Here is a 14,431-nt window from a genome sequence, read left to right as displayed (position 1 = left end):
ATATTACTATTAATATTGTTGTTGTTATCACCTTTATTATCGTTATTATGACTAATTTGTATTATTAAAGTAAATATTTTAAAAGGACCGACATGTCACTGGTGATTCACGTCATTGGATGCATCCTTGTCACTGACGGGTTTCAAACATAGCCCCCAATGGTCGAACAAATATGAAGGACTGAAGTCTGTCACTCAAAAATACCAATTGTTCCTATTGTGGATAATTAATACTAGATGCTGCACCCCACCTAATTTTAACGTACTGTAGGCCTAATTCTTGGGCGTGGTTCTGAAGAAAATGGTATTGAAATGCACGCCATCGTGCATTCATTTGATTTTAGTCGGATTTAAAATAAATTTTTAACATTTAAAAAAATCATAATGTGGTTTTTCTATTTCAATTTTTTATGATTAGGTCTACAGTATGTACTCATGTTTTATGTCAGTGTTTTAACGTGAACAAAATTAAACATTAATATATGTGTTTTTCTTAATTTTCTATACAAAATACATGTATGTTTAAGTAATAATAATAACAATAATAATAATTAATAATAAAAATAACAACAACAACAACAGCAACAACAATAATAATATAACATACACATTCAATAATAAAAAGATTGGGGAAACGCAATAAGCAGTAAACATTTAAATAATTAAAACTTTAAAATACAGACACAATGATGCTAAACATTAATATATGTCTATGAATTTATGAAAAAAATAAACAATTATAAACATGAAAGTGTACAACGATTTAATACGGTAAAAATGAGGCGAAATTGTCATAGAAGTCAGAAACGCGAAAGAATGATAATTGTGGGAGAACGTGACTCAGTCAGACACAAATGAGTTAATCTTGGCTATTTGTATTGTAAAAAATGATTTATTCACGTCAAAATATATCCGCAAACAAAACACGCAATAGTGTATTGATACGTAACAGATGGACAAAGTTACAGCTATAACAGTTGATCACAACGATTACATCGATTACAATGCTTGACATGGATTACAACAGTTACAACAGTTGCATCAATTACAAGGCTTACAGCTATTACAGCTTTTACAACTATTACACAATTCAAAACCTGAAACCAAAACAAATACATATTACAATATTTCAACTAACAAATTACAAACAATACATTTTGCCAATAACAGGCCTAAGCACGGCCTAAAGTCAGAACCGTAACATGCCTATTCATAAACATTAATTACTGTACTGTTATAGTTAAATGATAATACATAAATAATTAGTATAATCACATTCATAAATGTACACTCATTAATAAACCTAATATTATATTCTATATTATTACCATTACAACAATTAATAAACTTGCCATAGGCCAATTAAACTCATAACAGGTTAGCAATAACAGGTTAGCAATATCAGGTTAGCAAATCAACTTCAGTACCAATAACATGAGCTTACGCTTGGTAAACGCTAACTGAATTAAAGTTTACTAGAACAAACATATTTGAATAGAGCCATATAGGCCTACGCACGCGATCAATAGGAGTGCGTACTTCGGTCGTACGTGTCATTGTCGCTATAATTACGGTACGTCATTACATAATACGTGCTAACACTTAATACTGTACTAAAATACGACAACAATGATAATAATAATAACAATATCAATAATAATAATAATAACAATATAACATACAAATTCAATATTAAAAAGATTGGGGAAACAATATAAAAGCAGTAAAACATTTAAATAAATAAATCTTTCAAATAGACAAAATTAGTCTAATAATAATAATAATTTATAAAGCGCCAATATCACTAAACTAAAGTAAAAATCAAAGGCGCTGTGCAGTGTGTGCTTGTTCAAAAGGTGAGTTTTGAGTTTGGTCTTAAAAATAGCAACTGAAGGTGAGTCGATAATATATTTTAGGGAGTTCCAAAGTGTTGCAGCTGAAAATAAAAATTATCTGTGGCTGTAGGATTTGGAGTTGCAGTGCTCTAAATGTTACCGTAGTAACAGAATGTTATACTTTATTCGTGAATTAATTGGAAGCCAGTGCAAATTTTAGATAATGGGAGATATGTGCAATCGTCTATTGGTAAGTGTTAGAATACGTGCGGCAGTATTTTGAAGACGTGACCAGTTTAGCTTAACACTTTGTCATAAAAGTAAAAAATGTGAAATAATAATAAATAACACTTTAAAATATAGACAAAATTAAGCATATAAATAATTCATAATAGACCTACATAATTAAATTAAAAAGTCAGTGCAAACACCATGCCTGTGCATATTTTTGGGTGGGCCAATCCAACATTGTCTTATGCCCTTAATAAGCAGCATAACAGAATCACCGATGAAGGTTTAGGCAAAAACCATGACGGTAACTTCTTACACTATGACTGTTAATCATCTCAGAAATCTCACTTTAATGCAACAATAATTTGGGGTTTTTTTTTTTATACTTTTTAATAGAGGGCGGAATTCACCACTATTTGAAATATTATTTGCCAACAAGTCACATGCCTGGTCATGTGTGCGGGTCCCCAGAATACAACTACCCCCTCCGAAGTGGAACCCTCTCAGGGGAGTTCTTGTACCAGGTCACCATTGGGGTTCCTATCTTATCAGTAAGTGAATATACTTTATTTTTACTCATATATATATATATATGAACTATGAAGATTTAAAATCTATATTGATATTATTGGTTGGGTAGTTCCCCATTGCAGATGCAACTATACTAATATCATTTTAAAAGTTATGTCTGCTATCTATAATGTTATTATTTCTCCTTTCTAATTGCTCTTTATCAAGAACATCAATTTAAGTTGTAATAATTCTATGAATGAATGAACAAAGCTTTCTTGTTTGGGAGACATAATTACAATTTATCCTTAATTTAGTTTGTTGTATTTGAGCTGTTTACAACATCCCGGTCAGGGCAGTCTAAGTTGGTTGAATGCCTTCGTCAAATCGCGAAGTACATATTTGGCATGTTGTTGATGTTGATAATTGGCCAGACATTGAAGAGTGTGACTGGGGTACCAAGACCATACTATAACACAGTCTGCAAACCTAAGTGCACAGATGGTTTTCCGTATGTCATTGCAGAGAATGAGGCTTGTCAAACAACCCTTCGAGAAGCTACGTAAGAAATAAATCTTCATATAAACTTACTACATTTTACTTTAGTTTGGTGTTGGAACCTTTCAATATTTTTCTTTATTCAAAGTCCTGTTTTAGTTTGTTAAATGCATTTTGTACTGTATGTCATGAACTAAGAAAATTAATTTCCTATTGGAATTACTTAATATTTATATTTAATTAAGTTATTTACTTCTAATTAAAGATTTCATTACAAAAAAAATGGCTAGTATCTTAAGAATTTGTTTAATGTCTGTATAGCCTGGTTTTCTTAAAATCGCTACACTGTCAAAGTTCTGGTTTAGTTTGTTAAATGCATTTTGTACTGTATGTCATGAACTAAGAAAATAAATTTCCTATTGGAATTACTTAATATTTATATTTAATTAAGTTATTTACTTCTAATTAAAGATTTCATTACAACAAAAAATTGCTACTGTAGTATCTTAAGAATTTGTTTAATGTCTGTATAGCCTGGTTTTCTTAAAATCGCTACACTGTCGCTGCAGGGTTTTTAGTGCAATCATTATACTGTATAGCAGTCACTGACGCAATCAGGAAGGGTCCCCAATTTTACCGGGCAGTCAGCATCAACGAAAGCTGTCGGTGATAGCGTGTAGCGATCGTATGGAAATCAAGCTTAAATCAGCAACTGGTAGGAAGTTACAGTATAACAAATAAATAATTGATTACGCATTTGAAACTTTTAACTGAGGTGCACTAGAATATGCTAAATATAGTAATTTAGTTTGCCTAGTTAGTATTTGGTAGGAATACTGTAGCTGACTGTGTCTGATATAATATCTACAGTATATATGGTTGTACTGAAGCTGACTGTTATTTCCTATTTATAAGACACTGTGTTTTTCATATCCAATAGATTATGCTTGTCTGAGCTACTGTACCTTAGCCATATTTAAGAACTATGTATTATTACAGCTAGCAGATAGTTATTCCTTATTCTTCAAGACTTTCATTTCAATCAGTTTGTTTACTTGTTATTGTTTCTTATATAATTCCTTATATAATTTGTCAGTTATTTTATCTTTCAGACGTTCTTTCCCTGCCCTTCATGCCAGTGTTGCCTTCTATGCTATGGTATATTTTGTTGTAAGTATTTGTGTATTTATTTATCTCCTCCACATCTAACAGCAAGTACACTTGCCACTTACAGGTTGGACTGATGCTTTATAATCCAAGTGTCATTTTGAGGCCTAGGGAATAGAGTTGGTTTAGTTGTGAGAAAAAGTTCTGCTGTGACAAAAATTGAACCCAGAACCCTGGGATAGGAAGTAGGGCACCTTAACCACTGAGCTACAGTATTCAACTCTATTGTGTAAAAAACAGACTGTACTGTTTCTCTAAGTGTATTATGTGCATATTTAAAGTTAATGTAAGATATTAGATAAATATACACATGTATGATACACACCCCAATCCCCCACACACGCACACTATTGTGGCATATGTTTGTATAACTGTGTACACTTGATTTCGTCTTTATTAAATATTGTTATTGTTTAATAAGAAAAAAATTTAATAATATCAAAATAAAGTGTGTACTTTATGAATTTGGCAAGACTTTTTTATACATTGTTTAGCGAACCCTCTGCCTGAAAATAATGATGATTTCAAATAAAAGTAAAATTTTATTTTTGGCTATTTTATCACACCCACTGCCACAAAAAATGAAAATTTCAGAAAAAAAAATTAAATTATTATACCCACCATTGCCTTGAAATCTCCAGAAATAAGATATGTATCTTTCTTCCTAATTATAAAAGATTAAAGCATTTAACCATCCCATTTCTACACTGTTTACATTCACTGTCAATACAATTTTATTTCTATTTTTTCCTCCGTTAGGATGTTTTTGGCAAAAATATTTGAAGAAATAGAAATCCATGTCAAATTGTAATTTTATCCACCCTCCTCTGACAAACTTTTAAAAACTTAGTTTGCGAAACAAGGTATATAAAAAAAAGTCTCGCCTTATTAAATGTTTAAAAAAAAATTATATTCAAGTTGTATGTGGAAGCACGTTGGACATCACAGAAACCAGTCACAATAAAACCAACCTTACAGGGTGCAGCCTTTGTATTTGCGTTGTATGCTAGCTGTACCCGTATCACAGACTACAAGCACCACACGTTGGATGTAGTTGGAGGCGTAGCCTTGGGTATCTTGGTGGCACTGTTTGTGGTAAGGAAATTTACAATGAAATGGTGTTTTTTTATGTAGCGTTCATCCTCTAGCTCACATTCTTAAGTTCAAGCTATAAGAATCGATTTTTATAAACTAATAATGTCTCCTGTTGTCCTGTTGGGGAGTGTTAGGCCTGTAATTTTCCCCCATTTTGTGTGAGAACTACTCACTCAGCAATAAAGTAGGCTCTGAAATGGTGGTCCTGACTGCCCCTAGATATTATAGCTAATTTCATTAGAGTTATTAGATTGAAAATTACTGATTATTAACACATTCTTTTTTGTTTTTTACCAATACTTCAGGTTTACAGCTGCACAGATATTTTGAAATCTCAAACTGCAGAAGAAAAACCGAAATACAAAAGATATTAGATATCCAAGATACAGTGCGAGCTCCAGAAAGAAAGTGTTGAAAATATAACAAATAAAATGACCAACTTTACTCTCAAATGTCCATCTAGGGTTTTGGCAGGAATTATTTTGACTTAAAGAAAGGCCCAAATTACTTTTGTATGATGTGTGAACGGGAGATGCTCTTCTTTCCAAGCTTAATTAAAGAGTATAATATTGCTCTTGGCTTTAAATTAATTGATTTGAAACCTAATCTTGGATATACTGTAACCTATTGGCTATTATCATTTTAATGCATGTGCATGTGGAACTTGATAGTGACCCGGATTTCAAAGTGTCACTATGCTTCGGTGGATACAGTATGTATTATTTGTATTACCATTTATTAGGTGTGAGGTGTTTTTTGGCTTTATTGAATATGTGAATTTCAAAAGAATCATATTCTGACTACTTAAAAAACCAACTATTTTTATAATAAACTATAAAGTTATTTTGAGTGTTTTTTAATTGAGTGTTCAAATTCTGTCTATAAAAGGATAAAGTGCTGCCCTTAATTTCAACCAAAGAAAGAAAAAATATGTAGTTTGTCTATCTTTAAGTAGATAAATGAAGGATTGGTCCTAATAACTATGGGACTAGGAAATTCTAGCTGTGTACTACTGTACGTACAGTATTGGTCACAGTGCAGCCACACCCCATTTTTGAATGGACAAGAAACAATGGATCTTTGTGGAGTGTCAGTCAAGCAGTTGACCAATCAGTACAGGGGCAGGAATACGCACTTATCTTACAAAAACGCACACGATTACATAGGTTTACGCTGTCGTTTTAAGAGAAACTAGCAACAATATCCAAAGGTCTCTGAGGGGTTTTCAATTTGGATTATGATGATGATGATTATGTAACCTGCATTTTACTCAGTAGCACAATGCAAGCTTGTAAAGTTGCATGAAATAAGTCTTCATCTTTGATAATAAACAGAGTTTTAAAAAAAAATATAAGTTAACTATATTCATTTTTTTTATATTGTGTGTGATGTTATCAAGGGGTGTATCCAGGATTTTTTCTGGGTGGGTCGTGATCATAATTTTTTGAACCTTTTCACAATGAAAAAACAGCAAGATGTGATTAAGATATCAATACAATTTTTTTTAAAAATAAATAAAAATTTGCTTCAGAATTGACACAGCCTGAGGATGTTTCTTTCCTTGGTGAAAAACGTTATAGGCACTGATACCTATGAGCAGTTTAAGTGTCATTTAATAAAGTGCAGAAAATCGCATGAATTGGCCTAATATTAGAATAACAAAATTATACCTAATCCCAGTCCTTATCTGAAACCGCAACGCCATTAAGGATAATCTGTATCAGTTGCTGGGGTGGGAGACAGATTACAGCGCCACCAGCCAGTGGATGGCAGGCTCAGTTTCAGAATTGCTGGAATTGAGATAGATACGTCACGCAATTGGCAGAAATATCGAAACAAATTTCAGAAGGATCAATGAAAAAAATGAAAGTAGGCCTACTCTAAATGTTATGAACTTTTATTATTAGTCCAGTGGCATAACAAATAAGTATGAAGACCCTGGCCAGGACTTCTTCGTGGCCCTACTACTCTGGGGAAAAGCCTGTTGTTTTAAATGTTTTAATGAGTTTTTTTTTTTTCATTTAAGTGCTCTTTAAAAGTGCCCCGCTATGCCAATGTATGAAGAAAATTGCTGATAAATATCCAGGTGGTCCTTGTGGGACCCCATGGCATTAGGGAGAGTCTATAACTGTTACGCCACTAATTCAATTTCGGACGGATCCAGAGAATCTAGATAGAGGGGGGGGGACTTGATGATCAGTTGAGGCCAAAACTGGCAATATAAGGTGATTTTTAACTACTTGACCATGATTTTTTGGGGGAACGATTAATTTTTCAAGGAAGGGCTTAGCCCTAGTCAAAAAACTTGTTTTGGAGTGTAATGCAATAAAAGCACGTTACTAATGGCTTATTACTTAGAAGTTTTAATTCTCTTTAAATAGGCCTAGATACTTTTTGAAATACATGTAAATTGATTTTGAAAAGCACAAAATAAATGTGCCAAATGACAAAGTTCGCTTTTGAAAGAACAAAAACAGTTAGCTAATGATCAGTACGTTTTTCTTTAAATAATGACTGTTGTGTTAATAATATATTAGAACTGTATAAAAATCATAGTAGACATACTTTTTCATTCAAAGAAAATAAATACTGTACTGTAGAAGGCATCACGACACAGGATTCGATCACAAACTATAAGTCATAAGTGATTAAGTTATAGCAGCGCTTTCATTACATGTAAAATTCTCAGTTTTCTCTCTCCCTTTCACGTTTATAATTTTCTTCTCTCAAAATTTATTGTTTATTAAATTTATTGTTGTTTTTGTTTATTTATTGATTATCATTTCTAAAAGGAAAATAACACATAGGCCTATGGCCTACTCATACTGCGTATACTCATATAGTACATCCGTGAATTTAAATAGTGAACCTTTTACCACGGTCTCTAATTCCCTCTCTCCCCTCTCTCCTCTCACTGGCGCCACCACAGGGCCAATCTTGTTTATTTTTTATTTTTAATGTCTGCAGTGCCATGTGTGATCGTACGACGATGGGGGAAGTAATGGAAGTTTTATTTGATTGCTTTTTGATATTCATTGGTGAGAAGTAAAAATGGAAGGAGTTAAAAAAAACAGTAGTTTTATTGCTTTACAAATTCATCAGACAAATGTCTGAATTATTCAATAGGGTAAATAATAAATAGGCAAAGCTAACCTAACTAGGCTATGCTCAGAAGACCACAACTAGGCCTAGCAATGTCTAGTAGTAGGCCCTCTTTGGCCTAGTAGGTAGGCCTACCTAATACTGTATGTGGTAGGCCGAGGCCTAGAGGTGAGAGATAGAATAGGAAACGTCCCTTGCCAAATCGGCTAGAAATTCACCTGGATTATAAGCTTTTCCTTGATAGTAGAGAGAGATAGACTTAATTTTTCTTCACCATAGATAAATTAGGACACACAAAAAAAAAATTAGATTATCCCGCCCGCGTCAAAAAAAAAAAAGGGATGCGGGAATAAAAAAATGTTGTTTTTTTTTTGTTTTTATTTGCCGCATCATTTATTTTAACAGCAAAACAAGGCAATTTTGTGACTGGAAGTACTTTTTCTTTAAAAAACAATAAACGCTGTGGCTAGTGATACGGTACCAAATTTCCACTTCGTTTTGCTAAAGGTACGATAAGTGGAATTACGTCACCATCACCCAATGAAGTGCCAGAATGTGCGTGACGTCATTTTTTGAAGACTGGCAAGTTTTGTGCATTCAAATTGTATGAGTATTTTGGTCGGATTGTAAAGCGTGGTGTTTCGAGTATATTAAGCTTCTTGGACAAAAACTAGGGATGTTCAGACGGTATGATCATGGAGGAACTAGGCTAAAGTTTATGACTGATATATGCCACCCAGATCAATGTCACCAGAGCAGCTGCTGCGAAAAGCAGAATCCACTCAGGCCTTGCTTGCTTAGATTTTTTGCCAAGCGAAGAATTTAAGCAATGCCTAGAGGCATACCAAGAGTTATACATAGGCCTAGCTAAATGAAACATTTTACTAAGTGGAACCATACGCCTATTTATCGGTGACAGTACTAAGTCAAACAATATTGTACTTCTTGATGTTCTATTTTCCCAGTACTGTACTCACCGCTCATCGCGGGTGATCTGCAGTGCCAGTCTTGAAAAAGGACGTCACTCACATTCTGGCACTTCATTGGGTGATGGTGACGTAATGCCATTTACCGTACCTTTAGCAAATTGAAGTAGGAATACGGTACTGTATCTCTAGCCACGGCGAACAATAAAATTAAACTAGTTTTTATACATTTACAATATTCTTGCCAAATAAAAACAGTCCCTCCCTCATCGATAAAAAAAAGCAATACTATTGTTCCGATTGAAAAAAAAAACTCCTGCCCTCATCAGCTTTTTTTTTTTTTTTTTTAAAGAGTGAGAATCTATTAATATTTTTTATGTGCCCTTATTCAAGGTATCAGTAAACCCCGCCCACTACTTGATTGTAGCCCTCCCCCTCTCTCTGATGTATCTTATTAACTATATTCTCTTTCAGAATGTTCAAGTTTGTATTGTATAAGTAAATACATGCCTATGTGGCATATGCCTGGACATGGTGTTTTTGAAAAGCAGTATAGTTATCCATATGTTAGAGACACAGTCACAAAAACTTTCCTTGTCAAGGCATCTTTCATCATTCCAATTTCCTCAGTAAGTAAACAAAATAATTGTATTTATTTTATCTGGTAAACCACCTCCTTAGATATCATAGAGATATCTGGATTTTTAAAATAGTATTAATTATATTTTAATATCCTGTATTTTTAAAGGTCACTATATTGTAAAAAAGATGAGAGCTAATATGCAGCAAGCTTAAACTTAAAGTTGTATTATATTATTAATTTTTAGTTTATTTAATTTCCATCCAATTATAAGATAGAAGTTAGTTGTTGTTCCTACACATGGCATCCACCATGTAGGGATATATGTCGCAGCTTCAAATGACCTGCAATTGTGATTGGAAAGTTTGTATCTTAGTATTTGGAAGGGATTTAGTTTTTTAAAGATCACATATTAATTATTAGCAGAAAATTAAATTTAGCAAAAAAAGTGTTTTCCACTTTGTCTTCCCTTGTACCATGATCTCTAAATTATCTTTATTCTTTTCTATAACTCTAGTTCTTCATCTTCGAAATCTTCACCAAAATGTCACCTTTAAGATCTAAAATTTTCTGTTTTCTAAATCAAATTACAAAATTTGCATGTGGAATATTATTAATGCTAATCTTCGGCGTAGTGCTGAAACATGTGACCGGTGTTCCAAGACCATATTATAATACGGTTTGCCGGCCAAACGTCAATATGAATGAAGAAGTATCAAGATATCCTTATATACTGAATGATAAAGATGTGTGTGAAAATCCAGATTATGAAGCAATGTAAGTTTAACATTTAAACTAAATGTTTAACTATGAATCATTAACTAATAACAAAAATGCCTTAAGCCTTGTATAGACTTTCAAATTTATTTGACAAAAATGAGTGACATGTTTAAATCACGTAGTATCGTGACGTAACACTGTAATACTCTATAGCTAATACCCAAATAGAAAATCTATTTCTTAATTGTTAATTGATTTCTGGTTTACATATGAAATTATTGAAATACTGAATTGGTTTCTTTTATCTGTAGTCGTTCATTTCCATCTCTACATGCAGCTGCAGTATTCTATAATTTTGTTTATTTGTCAGTGAGTATTATCATTTTTTTGGTTTTTTTTCTTATTTTACAGTTTTAGTCAGGCATATTAGGGCAAAATTTGTAATGGATATGAATGTTCCGGATAAAAGCACTAAATTTTGTTTTACGTGCTCTGTAACACTCTGACCATCACTGTAGTGATCTTTCTAGGACAGGTCTTATATTTATTTTTGTCTTTAGCTCATGACTCATCCCATCATTCCTCTATACCGAATTTACTCTTACAGGGTTACTAGACGATAACATAGTGTCTAGCTCACAGAGATCTCCATGTTTGGCGGTCAAGCATTGTGTTACCAAACACAGATCTCCATGTTTGGCAGGCAGAGTGTTATGGCCGTAACATTCAATTTTTAATAAAACCATTTATGACCCTAATGACCATCTGACCACAAATAGTACACTTCCTTTATTATATCACATAAACATACTTAGAATAAAATTTTCAATGGTTTAAAATCTGAAATATAAATTACTATATAAAGATTGGAGATGGCTGCCGTAGTGAGAACCTGGATGCAATACAGTAGTTATTCTCAAAAATGAATTCTGAAAACATGAATATAATTTTTTTGTAAAACATGACAGCTACCTAATTTTTATAATTGCCATAGATTTGACATGGAATTACATTAAACCCTGTGTTAATGAACCAAGCTATTGAATGTCATTTAATGTCAACTTACGTCTGCATCATTAAATGCAATCAATGGTGGATCCAGGAATTCCAAATAAAGGGGGTCCATGGAGGGATTCACTAATGGAGGTGTAGATAACCTCAGCCCCACTATGGTCGGGACTGAGTTATGAAAATGTATGATTATGTAACCTCTAGATGCCCGGAAAGGCACTTTCAGACTTAAATTGAAATGTATAATTTTCCTTTTTTCTCCATTTTTGTTTAATTTAGGGGGACCCTGGCCAGCTGGCTTCCACCCCCATCCTTGAACCCGCCACTGTTACAGTAATCAGTAATCATCACATACAAATTTTCTTAACCATAATATTTTTTATTATATTGCTAAAGTGCTACTACGAGTCTCGATGGACTCTTGAGAACTTTGTACTGCTGAAACCCATGCTTCAAGGAGCGTTGTTCTTAGGTGCCATTTTCACCAGTTGTTCTCGCATAACGGATTACAAGCACCATTTGACGGATGTCATCGTTGGCTCTGTTCTTGGAGTGGTTTCTGCAATATTTTTGGTAAGTTGAGGTAACAGGGACATTAATGAGGCCCTGTAGGACCGCTTTCACATAGTAGGCCTAGAGTAGAAATGTAGCTTGTGTTCAAGTGGATTTTTCACATAGGGCCAGAAAAATGTGTTGCATATGCCCAACCAACACAAAAATCTTGAAAAGTCATAATTTATCAATTTATTTATCTATTTATTTATGTTATCTATCTAAATTTATTTTTTTATTTTAATAATATTAATATTCGACTTATAGAGCATATATTGTGGAGACCTATGCGCTGAACATAAATGTTGAAAACAAAAGTGGACCAAAATAGTAATACTGTACTTAACTTTTAAGTATTAGTTTTGTTTGTTATTATTAAGTAATATTTTTTTTGTTTCCAAGTTTTGTATTGTCTATTTATATTTTAACTTAATGTATTGTTTATGAGGTGGTTTTGTGCAGTTGGAATGGTTTGGTTTCCCAACCTTTAGTTTGGGGTTTCAATCCCTCGCTCCGCATTTTGCTTGTGTCCTTGAGCAAGGCACTTTATTTGCATTGCTTATCTCCACCCAGGAACATAAATGGGTACTTTGTTGAGTTGCCTGTTCATGCGTTGATTAGCAACAGCAACGCTCAAAGATGTGGACTCAATGACCCGGGAAAAACAAAGCGTTTTGTAACCTAAAGGAATAGGCGCTATATAAAAATACGAACTAAACTATCTATCCGTAAGAAAATAGGAAAACAATGACACAATTATTACTTATATCTATTCACAGATGGTCAGTGCAACAGATATTTTCAAGTCTTTGTCAAGCATTCCAAAAACAAAGATGAAACAAAATGAAAAGATTGACTGAAAGTGCATTGCTTCATAGTTTGTAAACAATAATAATTCTATTTAATCTATTGATATATAAAAACAGTTTAATATATTTTTAGTTTTTTAAAAACTGAATTGGTAAAATTGATAAATCTAAAGTAAATACTGTTTATCAAAATTATGTTTATTAAGTGAACCTGTATGCTTATACAACCAAATTAGACAGCCGTTTTAGTGGCACTACACTATGGTTAAACTAGAAAGCTTTATAGGTTGGAAATCATAATGAACTAGATAATGCTGCTTTTACACTGCACAGTAAATTCATAGCCTCCCCACGGTGTGATATTTCTCTGATAATTGATGAGTAGGAGTTTGAAACCAATCAGACTTGCCAAACTTTAGTTATCGTGGTAACACACAATTTACTACAACGGTGACAGTGGCAAAAACAAATATTTCAATTTCAACTAAATTATTAGTTTTTATTTGTATTATGATGGTATTTAGTTTAAATTTCATTAGTGAAATATTAATTATGCAAATGAGCAATTAGCATATTCACACACGTACCAGAAACAATAGGCTCTGTTTTCTTATTACTTATTGAAACCAATAAGTCTTAACAAACTTATAGTTATTATCATGGCAACTAGCCTAAATTACCGATTAGTTTAATATTAATTAGGCAAATGAGCAAATAGCATATTCACATGAACCAAAAATGATAGGCTCCGTCTTATTACCTTCTTGCATTCTGCCAAGTTTGAAACCAGTCAGACTTGCCAAACATTAGTTATTGGGGTAACTAGCCTAAATTACCTGATTAGGTTAAAATAGCTAGACTAGCCTAAAATATTGATTATGCAAATGAGCATATTCATACACGTAACAAAAACAAAAGGCTTCGTCTTTTTATTACCAACTTGCATTTTATCAAGTTTTAAACCAATGAGACTTGCAAAACTTTGGTTGTTGTGGTAACAAACAATTTACACAACAAGGACAGTGATAACATGAATAAAAAATGTGTAAAAACAATAGCCTCAGAGGAGCCTCGCTCATTTAGGAAGGCTAATAATACTTAAATTAGGTGTGCTGCATTGTGCTAGTGCTACTGTGTGTGAGTGTTTAAGTCAATTGTATTAAAAAAAAACTGCTTGAGGGTTACGGTAGATCTGTGCCTATACCATAGGTCTAGATGGCTAATGGTACGATACCTTGATAACGAGAGTTAGCAAGCTTGAATCCTGCCAGACACTTTTTTCATACAACTGAAAAAGGAACTTTTCGTTGACAGGCTATATTTATGTACTCTTGATGATTTATATTATATATATATTTCAACATTATTCTCTAATCATGATCAATCAAAATGACAC

The 14,431-nt window shown here is 32.9% G+C and overlaps 2 protein-coding genes across 3 annotated transcripts in view; both read left to right on the top strand.

Moving 5' to 3' along the window:
- The window catches only part of LOC117104874 (phospholipid phosphatase 3-like), a 9,391-nt gene extending 2,705 nt beyond the window's left edge, over positions 1 to 6,686 (top strand). Inside the window, exons 2-6 of the mRNA XM_033245752.1 lie at positions 2,462 to 2,616; positions 2,893 to 3,137; positions 4,186 to 4,243; positions 5,159 to 5,335; positions 5,641 to 6,686. Of these exons, the coding sequence (XP_033101643.1) occupies positions 2,462 to 2,616; positions 2,893 to 3,137; positions 4,186 to 4,243; positions 5,159 to 5,335; positions 5,641 to 5,709 (704 nt within the window). The 3' untranslated portion in view covers positions 5,710 to 6,686. The remainder of the gene's footprint in view (positions 1 to 2,461; positions 2,617 to 2,892; positions 3,138 to 4,185; positions 4,244 to 5,158; positions 5,336 to 5,640) is intronic.
- Positions 6,687 to 9,838: 3,152 nt separating this feature from the next.
- Positions 9,839 to 14,354, top strand: LOC117104873 (phospholipid phosphatase-related protein type 1-like). Of its 2 annotated transcripts, none has more exons than XM_033245751.1 (5): positions 9,839 to 9,992; positions 10,461 to 10,720; positions 10,975 to 11,032; positions 12,071 to 12,247; positions 13,006 to 14,354. In XM_033245751.1, exons 1-5 carry the CDS (start codon positions 9,870 to 9,872, stop codon positions 13,084 to 13,086), a joined length of 699 nt encoding a protein of 232 aa, XP_033101642.1. In that variant the 5' UTR covers positions 9,839 to 9,869; the 3' UTR covers positions 13,087 to 14,354. The 2 variants fall into 2 exon arrangements, with proteins under 2 accessions (XP_033101642.1, XP_033101641.1); XM_033245750.1 differs by having other exon boundaries at positions 9,854 to 9,992; positions 10,579 to 10,720.
- Positions 14,355 to 14,431: the final 77 nt, after the last annotated feature.

This window comes from Anneissia japonica, unplaced genomic scaffold (assembly GCF_011630105.1).
Source record: "Anneissia japonica isolate Jap-2015-1 unplaced genomic scaffold, ASM1163010v1 scaffold287834_len5846547_cov211, whole genome shotgun sequence".
NCBI lineage: Eukaryota > Metazoa > Echinodermata > Crinoidea > Comatulida > Comatulidae > Anneissia > Anneissia japonica.
Note: the sequence above shows the minus strand (reverse complement) of the source record. Positions and strands in the feature narration are given on the sequence as shown.